General features: G+C 43.8%; 1 protein-coding gene across 1 annotated transcript in view; it reads left to right on the forward strand.

Annotated features, from left to right (window-relative positions):
* Window positions 1–611: 611 nt before the first annotated feature.
* Ube2j1 (ubiquitin conjugating enzyme E2 J1) overlaps window positions 612–15,977 on the forward strand; it is a 20,264-nt gene continuing 4,898 nt past the window's right edge. The window contains exons 1-7 of the mRNA XM_005361953.3: window positions 612–851; window positions 7,159–7,232; window positions 8,030–8,161; window positions 10,475–10,559; window positions 11,226–11,331; window positions 13,270–13,399; window positions 15,596–15,715. Coding sequence (XP_005362010.1) covers window positions 821–851; window positions 7,159–7,232; window positions 8,030–8,161; window positions 10,475–10,559; window positions 11,226–11,331; window positions 13,270–13,399; window positions 15,596–15,715 — 678 coding nt within the window. The 5' untranslated portion in view covers window positions 612–820. The remainder of the gene's footprint in view (window positions 852–7,158; window positions 7,233–8,029; window positions 8,162–10,474; window positions 10,560–11,225; window positions 11,332–13,269; window positions 13,400–15,595; window positions 15,716–15,977) is intronic.

Consider the following 15,977-nt stretch of genomic DNA (forward strand, 5'->3'; position numbering starts at 1 on the left):
CTGGTACTAGCTCTTGTAGACCAGGCTGGTATCGAACTCACAGAGGATCCGCCTGTCTCTGCCTCCCAAGTGCTGGGATTAAAGGCGTGCGCCACCACCGCCCGGCTAAAGTACCTATTTTTAGATGAAGCAGAGCTAGTAAAAGTTTGCGACAGACCCCAGTTCTGGGGAGCCCTATACGAAACATTATGGCCAATATTAATAGGACGGGAATTGGAAGCCAAGGTAAAGGCATGACCACCAGAACTAGCGTGCCGGTCCCATAACCAGTCGACGGCAGATACAAGGTTTACCCCATTCGCCACACACTCAAATGCTAGTTAGAGTGGGAGACATTAAAGGCAGGGCAGTAGCTATTTGCCTATTGCTCGAGACATTGAGGATGTGAATCCAGATCTCAGATCCTCCACCGGGTAAGAGAAGCCATTCCCTGTCACGTGAGACATGGGGCCTAATTCCTCCGATCATCCCGCGAGCTCCGGGGAACAACGGGGAAGCCGCCGGTCTTCACCGGTCCCGCCACGAAGCGCCCGCCACGTCAGGCCGACCTCACAGAGCCGGCGCGGGCGGTGACACAGCGGCGCGTTGGCTCTGACGTCATCCCCGCAGGCCGTCCGCAGCCCGGCTACCGGCTCGGCGACGCCCCGGCGCCCGGCCGGCCCTCAGGGAGGCGGACCCCGCTGCCCGGCCTCGCCTCGCGCCTCGCCCGCGATCGGGCCGGACTGGGCGGTGTCAGCGGAGGCCCTCGGCAGGCGCGTCCGCCGCCGCGCGACACCCGGGCAGCCGCGGCGCCGACGGGAGCGGCAGCGGGAGACCCGCCATGGAGACCCGCTACAACCTGAAGAGCCCGGGTGAGCGGGGCTGGGGCGGCTGGGCGGCCGGGCGGGGGCCCTGGAGGCTCGGAGCGGCGCCTCGGCCGGCTCGCGTACCCCCGGTTCTCGCGGCTATTCCGGGTTCGCGCTTTACGCGAGGCCGCTGCGGGTCCCGGGGTGCAGGCCGCAGGGCGGGGCGGCCGCTGCGGAGCCCCAGGCCGGTTGTCGCCCCGTGGCTCCTGACGTTCCCTTCCCAGTCCCTGCCTAGTGGAGCTGGCGACGGTCCTGCCAAGGGCAGGTGTACAGGCGACGTCAGCGGGAAGTACTGACCGTATACCTTCTGGCTGTACTCGCATCCTCTGGACCCTCTCTGTCGCTGCCGAGCAACTTTGTTAGGTGTTTGACTCGCATTTTGGGGGATCTGTCGTTGAAATATCCCATTTCAGTGTTCGGAGAAGAACAGAATTATAGACATTGAAAAACATGTCCTGTAACTGAACTAGTTGAGCTGTGTACTTGAAAATTAATCATGATTGGATGGGGGTGGACTGCTAATTTGTCTGAATTCACGCGGAGAATTTATTTCCTTCATTTAGACAATCCCGGCCTAATTTTTTTTTTCTGGTGCATTAAAAACCCTGTCTCGAAAAACCAAAAAAAAAAAAACAATGCAAAAACCAAAAACGTCCTCTCCACCCAACCAAAAAACAAAAACGAACCCTCCAAACCATGATCAGTTCTCTAATATTAAGGCTGGTGTGATATGTGTTACTGGATTCTGTAAATGGTATTTATTCTAAATGTACCCTGATAAACTTGTCAGGAGAAGAAATCCCGTTAGCTCTGAATAAAAAGCTCAGGGTTTTGATTCTTGAACTAGTACCCTTGCTGCTGTTTTTGTGTTTTCTTTCCCACACCGTTTCCTAGTTTGGACTTTAAAGTCTAACATCCATATGGGATATTGTGAGTCTTTGATTAAAAAAGTTCAGACTAGAGAAATGAAAAGCCCGAGGATATTGACTGGACAGAATGTTGTCAGCTTGAATACTGACAAGCAAGTGTCCTTCAGTGCCCGGTTGTAGAATCCATCATACTTTAGGAAATTTATTTAAAATGGGCCATGCCTGTGCCAGAATGATATTTACACAGCTGATTTTTTTTTTTCCAAGACAGGGTTTCTCTATGTAACCGTCCTGGCTATCCTTGAACGCACTTTGTAGACCCGGCTGGTCTCGAACTCACAAAAATCCACCTCCCTTTGCCTCCCGAGTGCTGGGATTTAAGGGTGTTTGTCACCACTGGCCAGCTACACAGCTGAATTTTAAAGGGACCACATCCTTTGTCTTCAGCCTATCACTTACAACCTAAAGAATTAAAAAGAGGCAGAGAAAGTAGAAATGCTTGAATGTTACCAATTTGATGCCAGAATGGTTGAATTAGTTGGAGTTTAAAACTAGAACTGTGGGGCTGGGGAGGTGGCTCAGTGGTTAAGAGTATTGACTGCTCTTCCAGAGGACCTGGGTTCAATTCCCAGCATCCATATGGCAGCTAACAAGTGTCTGTAACTCCAAGGTCTGACACCCCAGCACAGGCATACATGTAGACAAAACACTAATGCACGTAAAAATAAAATCAATTAATTAAAAAGAAAGTAGAACTGTGGTAAGTTGTGTGTACTTTGTTAGTCACACGGTTGCTCTAGATCAGCAGACGTACTTGGGTGAATGTCAGCGAATAATGCCTCGTGAAATGTTGTCAGGAAATTGCTCAATCTTTTTTTTAATGATTTATTTTAATTTATTGATTTATTTTTTTAATGTGAATTGTTTTGCTTGTATGTATATCTGTGTGAGGGAGGGTGTCAGATCCCCTGGAACTGGAGTAACAGTTTGTGAACTGCCATGTAGGTGCTGGGAATTGAACCAGGGAATTATCTGGAAAAGCAACTAGTGCTCTTAACTTCTGAGCCATCTCTCCAGCCCCAAATTGCTCAATCTTGATAGGTTATCGTACTCGAGATTATGATAAAATTTAAGCAACTTTAGAAATTAATACATTGATAGCTAGGTATGGTAGGATGTACCTTTAATTCCAGCATTTGGGAGGCAGAGGTAGGCAGATCTATGTGAGGTCCAGTCTGGTCTACATAGTGAGTTAATAAATTTCCAGAGTATGTTGAGTTTTGATTAACTTTTGTATCTTTTTATAAATTTCATCCTGTTTTTAGTTTCCTCAAAGATTATGGTATTCTAAAAGGAAAGTTTTAAAAAATTTTTCCTGTTTGGTGTAGACGATTTTGATTTTATCGAGAAGGTGAATTAGATGAGCCATAAAACTTGTTAAAATACTAAGAAGCTTGGTGGTAATGCTTGCTTTGTTTTAGTCTCAGACCTTCATTATTTGTAGATTAATGGCTCTGTGAAAGGAAGTAAACATCTCATTTCCTATCTGCTGGTGTTGGATTATCTCCAGCCCTCCGTGTTGTTTTAGTGTTTATGTATTTAGTGTGCGTGTTTGTGTTTGTGTGTGTGTGCGCCACAGCACTCAGATGAAGATAAGAGGACTCAGTGCTTTCCTTCCATCAGGTGGGACTCAGAAGTCAAACTCCATGTTGTCAGGCTTGGTGGCAAGTGCCTTTACCTACTGAGCAACTCTCTGTCACATTTTCAGTTTTTTTAAAAAAGTAAACACATTCATAGTGTCTTTGTAAGTAAAAACATTAGTTCTTAAACTTTTGCTGACATGCCTTCATTCTTGGGAACAGGAAGAGGCAATTGGGAGCATCATTTAGGACTCAGGTTTTTAATGCACCTGCCTCCTGAAATTCACCATGTCTTTGGAATTGGCTGTAGTAAGATAGGGACTTCCCAGGGGAACTGATGATTGGAAGACATGGCCTATAAAAGATCCCTTTATTTGTATGTTTCTGGTTCTAAATGTAGTGTAAGCAGTGAACTAGCTGGGCGAAAGAGGAGAGCAGATGCCGGGGCCATGGAGCCTAAAGTCTTGATCCGGAGAGACCAGATGGCCTCCATAAACGGCTTAGGAGTAGGAATGCAGCTGTCAGTCCCTTCTTTAATTGATGTTGTCTCCCACAGTCAGAGAGCTCTAGGAAATAATCTTGCAAGGAGAAAGGAGCAGGGGCTGAAGCAAGAGATGGGCTGTCAGGAGGAAGGCACCGCTCTAGCCTGGCAGCTCTTTGTACCTTGACATTCCATAGAGACCCTTCTCCTTAGGAATCGGTATTTTTAAGTGGCTTTAAAACAGGAATGTGATGGCTAGTTTTTATCTGGATTCCTTTGCTGTTACTGTGATAAAATACTCTTGACAGAAGCAGCTGCAGGGTGATTGCATTTATTCTGGCTCACAGTTCATTGTAGCCGCAGGAGCTTGAGGCTGTGGTTACATGGTATCTAAAGTCAAAGTGCAGAAAGTCCACTCTCTTTCTTCTCTCTCTCTCTCTCTCTCTCTCTCTCTCTCTCTCTCTCTCTCTCTCTCTCTCACACACACACACACACACACAATTATATGTATAGGTATATATGTGTATACGTGCACAGAGTCCAGGATCCTAACTTAGGAAATGGTGCCATCCACAGTGGGTGGATCTTTCCACTTCAATAATCAGATCAAGATAATCTCCTATGATCATAACTAGAGGCTTATGTCCCAGGTGATTTTATGTCTCATCAAATTGACAGTTGAAATTAACCATCATAACATTGGGTTGTCAGGCTGACAGTGGATGAGCCTCTGAGCATTTCCTGTGAGGGACTGGATTATATAGATTAGGCTAACCTTAACTGTGGGGTGCACCATCCCATGGTCTAGGGTTCTGGACTGATAGACAACATGAGCTGAGTTCTGGCACTTGTCTCTGTGTTTCCTGACTGTGGATGTAGTGTAACCAGCCAGCTGCCGCATGATCTCCCTACCATGAACTAACTACCTTGGGAGTGAGGATAGACCCTTATTTAAAGTGCTTTTGTCAGTAGGGGAAGTAATAGAAGAGGACTTTTGTTATATTTGTACTGGCTGGTTTTATGTCAACTTGATACAAACTAGAGTCATCAGAGAGGAAGGAGCCTCAGTTGAGAAAATGCCTCTGTAAGATTCAGCCGTAAGGCAATTTCTTAACTAGTAATCAATTGGGGGGAGTGCCCAGCCCATTGTGGGTGGTGCCATCCTTGGGCTGATGGTCCTGGGTTCTATAAGAAAGCAGGCTGAGCAAGCCAGTAAGCAGCTCTCCTCCATTGCTTTTGCACCAACTCCTGCCTCCAGAATCGGCCCTCCTTGAGTTCTTTTCCTGACTTCCTTTGGTGATGACAGCAATGTGGAAGTGTAAACTGAATAAACCCTTGCCTCCCCAACTTGCTTTTTAGTTATGGTGTTTTGTTGCAGCAATACAGACCCTAAGACATCACTGTTAGCATCATTGTTAGTATTATGATTGTGTGTGCAGGTGTGCGTGTGCCAAGGTGAATGTGTGGAGGTCAGAGGACAACCTTCCTGCGTCAGTTCTTGCTTTCACCTTGTTGATGAAGACTCTTGCTGTTTCTGCTGTGTGCTCTAGTTGGCCTGCAGGTGCTTTTCTTGTCTCCACCTTGTCTTACAGTAGTGCTGGCTTTACAAACAGGCATGCCCCTGAGTCCTGGGGATTGAACAAGATCTGCTGAGCCATCCTAACAGCCTTCAGTCTCCCTCCACGGGCCTCTAGATGGGAGGCCCTGACCTTCCACACTGACCTTTTCAACCAAAACAGAGAGGGATTGGTTTTTTTTTTTTTATCAGTGTTGAATAAAAGTTTTTAATGTCAAGTTCATTTAAAAAATGTTGCCAGTCACAGTTTCAGATTCTTGGACGAGAAATGATGGAAGACTTTAACATTCATTTGTTGTATTTTTATACTTTCTGTTCTAAGCTCTGAAGAGGCCATAGTGAAGTAGAGCCTTCCACTACTTAGCAGGAAAGACAAGGGCTAAACAGGTACTGTAGATACAGTGTTGTGACATCACATAGGAAGAGACTCAAGCTGGTCCCAACATGACTGGCCATTAGGATCATTGGAAGAGGAGTCCTAGTCTCTGTCCTATTTCAGACACTTTCATTTGCCCACATGAGAATCTCTAGTCCCTCTGGAAAGGACAGGTAAGTACTAAGTGGACCTTTCTGAAGAAATTGCTTGAAGGCCAGGCATGGTGATACTTGCCTTTAATCCCAGTGCTCAGGAGGCAGAGGCAAGTGGATCTCTGTGAATTCCAGGCCAGCCAAGGCTGCATAGTGAAACCTGTCTCAATAAAGCAAATCCAAAGTGAAATAAGACAATAACAAAAGGCATTGCTTATATGTAGGAGCCAGTCTAGATGGTGACAGGTGCCAGAACAGCTTTTTTTTTTTCTCCACTTTGTAGACTATGCTGGCCTCTGAACTCTGCCAGCCTCTGCTTCCCAAGTCCTGGGATTAAAGGCTTGCAGACACTGGCTGGCCAGAACAGCTTTGCAAACGGAGGAAACAATATGTAAGGAGGCCTGGAATAGAGAAAAGGTAGGGTGTGTCTGAGAAATGAACGAAGTTGAGTGTCTAGAATCTGGAGGGAGAGGTTGTGTCGAACATGTATGTTTCTACTAAAGATGTTTTCATGCTGTGTTAATACCGACTGCCTCTTCACTCTAAGCTCCTTGATGCCCTAGAATTTTATAATTGTAGTTGCTACTTCTAGTTCCTAATAAGTACTTGAAGTATTTGATAAAGTGGATGAACTCACTTTAGAGTAGTAGATGGAAAAGAATATTAACAGTTATGAAGTAAACTTAGTTTAAGTTGTTTGAAAAAGTCTTGCTGGCCTCAAACTTGAAATCTTCCTGTCTTGTCCTCCTGCGTTCAGGGGTTACACTTGTGTGCCCTCAATCCTGGCTAGGAACTTTTTAAAGCCTAGATCAAAAAAACCTAGACTCAGGCTACACTGTATGAAAAGCAGCACCAGATTGATCTGGTTTTGTGTGTGGGAGTTGCTTCCCCATTAGCCTGTGTCTCCCACACTCTAACCTACCCTTTGTATGGTTCACTCTATCTTCTCTGCCTGTTCCTACCCGTCTGGAGAGCTTCCTGCGTTTTGTTTTTCAACTACCTGGTTTTCTTTCAAGGGAAAGCAGGTAGGTAGGACCTGTTTTCTTCTGTCTGCTTTCCGTAGACCGGGGTGTCCTTAAACTCACAAAGATTCACCTGCCTCTACCACCTGAGAACTGGGATTAAAGGCATGCGCCTCCACACCTGGCTAGGAAGGTTTTTATCAGCCTGTGCCAATCACTTGGACAAGTATGTTTTAAATATCTCCATTTTCTTTTAGCTGTTAAACGACTGATGAAAGAAGCGGCTGAATTGAAAGACCCCACCGATCATTACCACGCTCAGCCTCTGGAGGTTGGTTTCTGTCTCTCCTGAGGACTGCAGTGCTGCAGTGTCCATTGCTTTGACTGTTGATGTGTTTTGAGCTTCTTATTGATCTACTGTATTCTGTTTCATGAGTGTTTTATTAGCCTTTTGTCTGGTTCCATTGGCAACACAACTTAGGGATTCTGTCTGTGAGTGATGTTTACTTGGTGTTCAGTATGGAGGGAGGGAGGGTCAGTAAAAACCACGCACTGCACTTTCAGGAAGACTCAGACCGTTGTGGGGTCTCTGCAGCTACCGACACAAGCATCTCTTCTGCTCTTTCTGAAAGGAGGGTGCTGACTGTGCATAGTCGGGTTTTCATGGTAATAGTGAAGAGATAGTGTGTGTAAGAACTTAGTAATGTACAGTGACATGTACATTACTAATATTACTGGCCAGTTATACATAATGAAGAATACTTTTTAAAGCTTTGTTAAGACAACTCAAATATATACTAATGATTTGACTATTTCCACTAATTGATTTTTTGAGGCATTAATTTCCAGTTTAAATGGATCTTATTTATGAATATATAATTTTTAAATTTAAATTTTAAACCAAATTAAATATTTAGTTAGAAGAGATTTCATCTTTTATGAAACATAAAATTTATGTTAAATAACACCTTTTTGCTTATGACTTTTGAGGCATCTTGAGCATTAGAGGCTAGTAGCACTATTAGGAAACATTTGATTTCCCTCACTTGGCATTTTTAATGTTACTATTAATAAAAATGATAAAATGTTTAAATGTTCTTGATCCTGTGGATTCTTGTTTTTGCTTAGGATAACCTTTTTGAATGGCACTTCACAGTTAGAGGGCCCCCAGATTCTGATTTTGATGGAGGAGTTTATCATGGACGCATAGTTCTGCCACCAGAGTACCCCATGAAACCACCGAGCATTATTCTGCTAACGGTAAGAGTTCTTGGCATTTTACAATGCTTGTGGGTAACATCTTCAGTTATCTTCAAATGTAGTCAGCATATTTATAAGAAATGAAGTAGAATATTCTAATTTTGCCATCAGCACCTACGTCATAGAAGTGCAATAATTTCTCCTCGGATTAACCCCGAGAAAGCTGTTGTATCTGTGAAGCACTGGTGATACTGGCGAATGCATAATGTCATAGCACAGTTGTTAGGACTCCGTGACATGCCGCCTGGACGTGGTGATGCTGAGTGCAGCTCGCGTCAGCTCCAGTTTCCCATCCATCTCACACCATTTTCATGAGTTTCCTCATATATGCAGTGAGCTGTAATGGCTGACACGGAAAGAATAGGTCAGGATCTGTGATAGCTCTTAGAAACCTTAATAAATGCTGTTTTATTTCTGTTTGTATCTCAGAACTTCTGCCTTTCTGTCTTCTCTTTTCATGTGAAAGAAAGAACATTGGTATATTAACTCTCTGGATTGCTAAACTGTCCCATTCTCACTTAGGTTTAATCCTTTCCTAACTGTGAAAAAGGCACCACACATCATCCATCCATACACACACAGACCTTTTTGTTGCCTTGTTTTCTCTTTGATGACCTTACTCGTGTGTAGACTATTGCAATCGTTTCACAAATGTCTGTTGAAACTTACCCGAGAACTGCTACAGCTTCAGTCTTCATCCTGTTCATCGAGTCTTCTCTGACACAGGTGCTAGCTCCAGCTGCGCTCTGGAGCGTGCAGAAGGTGCTTGTTTTAGGGTCAGCTGGCCAGGGCCCTGAGCAGTGAGTGCTCTTTCCATTCCCCGCCTGGAGGTTGTATATTATCTTTGTTTCTGTCTGATGGAATGTTGTTTGTACAGCCACATCCTAAAGTTCCAGGCATCTAGAAGCTGCTCAGCAAGCACTGGCTGTTACTGCTAACTGTTGATGTTGATATGAAGGCTTGGGCAGCCCTTTAGGCTCCCGTGTCAGGACTTATTTCAGTTAACTGGGAGAAACAAGAGGTCTGCTGTAGCATGAACGATAAAAACCCTGAGACAGGTATTGGGATTCAACCTGAAGATCAGAGAAGCAAAGCAGCCAAGCCACTAGAGAGCTCTTATCTCTGTGAAATCTCCAGACTGACAGAGCGAGCTCCTGTCTCATCCTGCCTTATATTTCTCACTAGTGCAGGGACTAAAGGCGTATACCACCACTGCCTGGCCTCTGTGACTAACTAGTGTGGCTACTTTGGTTAAAGGTGTGCGCCACCAGTGCTTGGCCTGTATGGCTGACCAATGTGGCTGTTTTGCCTTCTGATCTTCAGGCAAGCTTTACTTATTAAAATACAAATGAAATATCACTGCAGCCTGGAGAAAGGGGCTGGTGTATGGAGGAGGTGGAGAGATGTGTGTGTGTTTGTGTAAGAGAGAGAGAGAGAGAGAGACTGACTATAGCTTGGAGAAAGAGGCTGGTGTGTGTGTGTGTGTGTGTGTTGGGCAATAGATAACAGCTTTTTACCAGTAGTTAGCCAGTGGATCAGTTGGATTTATCAACACTGAAAAGGAGCCCTGTCCTTGTCAGTAGTCAGTATTGCCTTCTTGTTCACTTTCTTTCTTAAAAAAGTCACTTTCAATTTTGATTGAGCAAATATTTACTGAACATGACCCATGATGAGGCAGGACTGAGTCAGCCTCCGCCCAGCGGTGCTTCTGCCTTAGTGCCTTTTTCCTCACCTCCTTCAGCCTGTGGCTGTTCACCTGCTCGGGATTGCAGTGGTCATCTCTGAAAAAGGTGTCAAGAGTCTTCATCTTTTACTGACATCAGCATGCTTCTATTTCTGCCTGCCTGCTCGATGTCATTGGTAACTTTCCTATAAACCATCAGTTTTGTGCCCAAATCAAAGTCATGGTCTCCGCTCTTCCTTTACCACATTCTATCTAATTAAATGGCATTAACCTTCTGAAAAACTGCTCCTGTCTTAAAGTCTCCTCCAGCATGTCAGGTGACTTGGCCTCTATGTGTCTTCTCTTTATGCAAACCTAGATTGTAGTAGGCACAAGGCATGGCATCAGTTCCAGCTGAGCTGCTCAGAGAGGTGCCAGTGCACCTTCAAAAAAAGAAAAAAAAAAACTTTATTCAGCCTTTAACAAATGTTTTTGAATGCCTATACGAGGACAAAAAACCGCTCCTTTATTAGAGTTAAATTTCTTTAAAATTATTATTTATATGTAACTATGGTATGTATTGGTTCTTGGAAAGCAGAAGGTATTAAATAGACTTTTGCAGTTTTTAAAATACGTTCTTTATTTCTAAGGCTAATGGGCGATTTGAAGTGGGCAAGAAGATCTGCCTAAGCATCTCAGGGCATCATCCTGAAACCTGGCAGCCTTCGTGGAGCAGTGAGTATTAGTCAATAGAAGCTGCTTATAATACACTTGAGAGTAAAGATGTTTTGGCTAATATGTAGTACCCTTGGAAATTAACAAATATTTTTCCATGTCTAAATTTGTATAAAACTTTAATAACCTCTCATATCTCCTGAAAACCTTCAGATTTTTTTTCCAGAGTAAACCTAGTTCCCTTTAAAATTTTTATTTTGTATTTGTGTGTGTGTGTATGTGTGTGTGTACCTGCGCATGCTTATGTTTGTGTGCAGATGTGTATGCCAACAGTTGTTGAGGGGTGTCTTCCTTAATTCTCTTCTACCCTATTTTTTGAGGCAAGGTCTCTCACTGAACCTGGAGTTTGCATATTTGTTAGGCTTGCTGGCCAAGCAAGCTCCTAGGAGCCTCCTGTCTGCTTCCCCAGAATGGGTAGAGCATGCACTGCTCTTTTTTCTTTCTTACAGCAAGCATAGAGGGGGCATGGGTCCCTGCGCTTGCGCTGCTGAGCTGGCTCCTACCCCAGCTCCTACCTCAACCCAGCTCCTACCCCAGCCCAGCTCCTACCCTAGCTTCTTCCCCAACCCAGCTTCTACCCGAACCCAGCTACTACTATAGCATCTACTCTTACCCAGCTCCTGCCCCAGCTCCTTTCACTGAATTGATGTTCATTTTCTGTTTCAGTAAGGACAGCATTGCTGGCCATCATTGGTTTTATGCCAACTAAAGGAGAGGGAGCCATAGGTTCTCTAGATTACACACCCGAGGAGAGAAGAGCACTTGCCAAAAAGTAAGTTCCTTGTTAGGGCCGAGTGGTATTAGTGGTTAAGGATCCAGTCTTAGCATTGTAGAAATCCAACTCTGAAAATTTCCTTGGAGTGATCAGAATATTAAAAAAAATTGATCTCATGATTTTTTTAAAAAATATATATACATTTATTTATTTATTTATTTATTTATTTATTTATTTATTTATTTATTATGTATACAATAGTCTGTCTGTGTGTATGTCTGTAGGCCAGAAGAGGGCACCAGACCTCATTACAGATGGTTGTGAGCCACCATGTGGTTGCCGGGAATTGAACTCAGGACCTTTGGAAGAGCAGGCAATGCTCTTAACCCTGAGCCATCTATCCAGCCCCTCATGATTTTTTTTTTTTTTTTTTTTTTTTTGTAGTATTTTGAAATCCCGGGATTTCATTCCATGTTAGGCAGGTACTCTTCCACTAAGTTGTATTGCCAGCCTAACTATTTCATTCGTTTAAAAGTAGTTGATGGGCTGGAGAGATTTCAGTGGTCAGCACTAGCTGCTCTTCCAGAGGACCCATATTATGACTCCTAACAGTCTGTAACTCCAGCCCCACAGGATCCAGTTTCCCTCTTCTCTTCTCTGTGGGCACAGGAACACATCTGGTGCTCAGACAAGCAAGCAGGCAAAACACCAGTACTCATTAAATAATAATTAGAAAATAAAGTAGTTGGAAGCATTCTACTAAGATTTGGTTTACTCCAGTGAAACAGAATTTCCTAGAAAGCGTTACTGGCCCTTTGTCCCATTTCGATTGGCGTCACAAGTGGGAGGAGCCATAGCCATTGTTTACATACAGCTGACTGTAAGATCAACTCCCCGGGGCTGTGAAGGAGCCCACTCAATCTTTGTAGCAGCTCATATAGCTTCAATTTATGTAGCAGATATTCAATAAGTGATCTGGGATAAAATAAAGGAAATTTTTATTAGGTAGTGATATGATGGTGATCTTGCCCTCTCTTAGTTTTGTTTTTCTATATAGTCATAAAATTTCATTCAACTCAAAGTACCATTTTCTTTCTGGCTGTTCTGGAACTCACTCTATAGACCAGACTGGCCTCAAACTCAGAGTTCTGGAATGAAAGGTGTATGCCTCCAAGCCCAGCATAAATTATTATTATTATTACTGTTATTTTTTTTCTTTGGTTGTTCAAGACAGGGTTTCTTTGTGTAGCCTTGGCTGTCTTAGAACTCTTAGACCAGTCTAGCCACGAACTCATAGAAATTTGCCTGCCTCTGCTTCTCAAGTGCTGGAGTTAAAGACTCGGGCCACCACTGCCTAGCTCATAAATTCTATTTTTAATTGACTTCTTTCCGGTTGTATGTTTTTGCTAAGATATAATTGGAGCTTTATATTAGACCTTTTCACAGACTTGGACTAGGTTCGTGGTCTGGGTTCTTCAGGATGGTATCACAGAGTATAATAGACAGTTTACATAAATATGTTGCCACTGTAGATCTGAAGCTTTCTTTAGATAACTTACTTTTTAAAAATGAAACCTAAGCTGTTTTTTGATGAACCATTTACTTTCCTCAGAACACAGTTGCTCTCTTGTCTCATGGCCTGTGGGTGACTGTGCTATAAAGTTGTTAAGTACCCTTTTCTTTTAGTTATTCCATATTTGAGTATCTTTAAAATGTTTTTAAAGATTTGTTTCTTTTTGATTTATGTTTATGGATATCTTGCCTTCGTGCTTGTACATCTGTGCATCATGTATGTGCAACATCTGTGAAGGCCAAAGAGGGCATTGGGTTCCCTAGATCTGTAGTTACAGATGGCTGTGAGCTGCCATATGGGTGCTGAGAATGGAACCCTGGTCCTCTGGAGAGCACTCTAGCTGCCATTTGAGTATCTTGTAAAGGGGAGTTAGTACTCAGCTGTTTGATGTATGCTCATTGAACAACATTGTTTCCTACCAGATCACAAGATTTCTGTTGTGAAGGCTGTGGCTCTGCCATGAAGGATGTTCTATTGCCTTTAAAATCTGGAAGTGATTCCAGCCAGGCTGACCAAGAAGCCAAAGAACTGGCGAGACAAATTAGTTTTAAGGTATTATAAACTCCTAAACAGATCTGTTTATGTAACCTTTTTGTTTACTGCTGAACTCTAGATAAAAAGGGAAGTAATGTAGTTCTACTGACATGAGATTTTTATAAAGAGTGTTTTCTTAATACAAAATATATAAGCTACACTCATGCAGACTTTGGGGTATAGTTATAGCTAGACTGCTAAAGGCTGCATTCAGATCAGCTTTGCCGTTTACTGCTGACATCCCAGACATAGTGCTTTACCATCGTGTGCCCCTTACACCTGTAAATGATAGTAGTACCTTCTTCGGACTTTTGTCAGGATATGTTAATTAACACGTATACCACATAGTGCTTCATAAATCCTAGTCTTTTTATTCCCTTTCTCTTCTCTCCCTCCCTCTCTCTCTGTCCCTTTCTTTCTCTTACTCTTCTTTCATACATTACATCCTGATCAGTTTTCCTTACCTCCACTCCTCCCAGTCCTTCCCCAACCTTGCTCTCCCCCAGATGCACTCCTCCTCCATTTCCCTTCAGAAAAGAGAAAGCCTCCCAGGGCTGTCAACTGAACATGTCAGCTCAAGATACAATAAGACTAGGCATAAACCCTCATACCAGGTCTGGGCATGCAACCCAGTAGTAGGAGGGTCCCAAGAGCAGACATAAGAGTCTGAGGTACCCCCTCCCCATTCCCACTGTTGGGAGTCCCACAGGAGCACCAAGCTACACAGCCATAACATATATGTAGAGGGCCTGGGTCAGCACCATGCAGACTCTCTGTACGCCCCTGTAAGTCCTGCTTAGTAGATCCTGTGGGCCATGTTCTTGTACTCACTCCTACAGTCCTTCCCCTCTTCTGAGTTCCCTGAGCTCTGCCTAATGTTTGGCTGTGGCTCTCAGCATCTGCTCCCATCAGTTACTTGAAGCTTTTCTGATGACAGTTGGGCTAGGCACCAGTCTATAAGTATAGCAGAAAATCATTAGGGATCATTTATTCATTTATCCATTCATTCATTCATTCATTCATTCATTCATTTATCCGTCCGTCCATCTATTTATGTTAGTCCTGTTTGGTTCTATCCTAGATCTCTGGGCTATCCAGGCAGAGTCAAGGGTGTGGTCCCTTTTGTGGGCCTCAGGTTGGACCAGTCATTGGTTGGCCATTCCTACTAGTGCAGCACCACCACTGCCCAGCACACCTTGCAGGCAGAACAGATTGGAGGTGGAAGGTTTTGTGTCTGGCTTGATGTCTCAGTCCCACCATTAGAAGTCTTGCCTGGTTATAGAAGATGGCCAGTTCAGGCTTAGTATCCCCCCATTACCGGGAGCACTCGCTAGAATCACCCTTATAAATTCCAGGAAGTTCCCGCTGCATTACGTTTCTACATCGCTCCTGAAATGCCCAGTTCCGTTTGTCCTCCCAGCACTCTGTCCTTCACCACTACCCTGCCCTCAGTTCACCCGCAGAAATATCCCATCTCTCGTTCTTTTTGAACAAAGTAGGTAACCTCACCTCTGAGATTAACTGCTGTTAATATTTCAGCATGTTCCTAATTTTCTACCTTTTTACCCAAATATAAAATTTATATAATATTTTAATACTTTGAGTAAACACACTGTGTTTCTGGAATTTAATTAGCCCATATTAAGCATATGCTGCCTTCTCCCTCTGACCTGCCTTTCTGCCCTCTGTGCTCCTGGGTTCAGTTCTTGGATTTTTTCTTCAGTTTTATCATAGTTCCTGAAAGAGGAAGTATAAAGATCTTCCCTGGATTTCTTCTACACCTAAAATCTTTCTTGTTTTGAATATTGTGATTTTTCAGATTGAGGAAATAAATACATACAGCTTACTTGAGCAGTTACAGTAATTAGGTTAACCTGGGACTGTTTACTATTGTTGGAGAAAGCCCAAGCTAGCCTCACATAGTTACGTCAGACTTTTATCTAAAAGTCACCCCAAAGCTTTAGTTTGCAAGGATTCTTGGAATTGAGGCTAGGAGCCATAGCATTGTTCTTAGCAGGTAGCAGCCGCTGAGAATGCAGGCTGTCTTGTGCTCTTCCTGTCAGACCTGGCATATAGCAGATGCAGACGGCCCAAAGCTAGCTGACTGGTGATGTAGCTCGTGAGAAAGGAGTGATGAGGGTGACCCAGAGGGAGTGGTTGATTGCTGATACATTTCTTCTTCTAACACTGCTCTTGGGTATATCTTATTTATAGGCCGAAGTCAATTCATCTGGAAAGACTATCGCTGAATCAGACTTAAACCACTCTTTTTCACTAGATGGTTCACAAGACGATTTACCTACAACATTCCAGGGTGCTACGGCCGGCACATCGGTATGGCTCTTGTCCTTTAATACACACACACCACACACACACACCACATACACACACCACATACACACACCACACACACACCACACACACACCACACATACACCACACACACCACACACTACACACACATCACACACTACACACACACCACATACACACACCACACATACACACACACCACATACACACACCACATACACACACCACATACACACACCACACATACACACACACCACACACTACACACACACCACATACACA

The sequence above is a fragment of the Microtus ochrogaster genome, linkage group LG5 (genome assembly GCF_000317375.1).
Source record: "Microtus ochrogaster isolate Prairie Vole_2 linkage group LG5, MicOch1.0, whole genome shotgun sequence".
NCBI lineage: Eukaryota > Metazoa > Chordata > Mammalia > Rodentia > Cricetidae > Microtus > Microtus ochrogaster.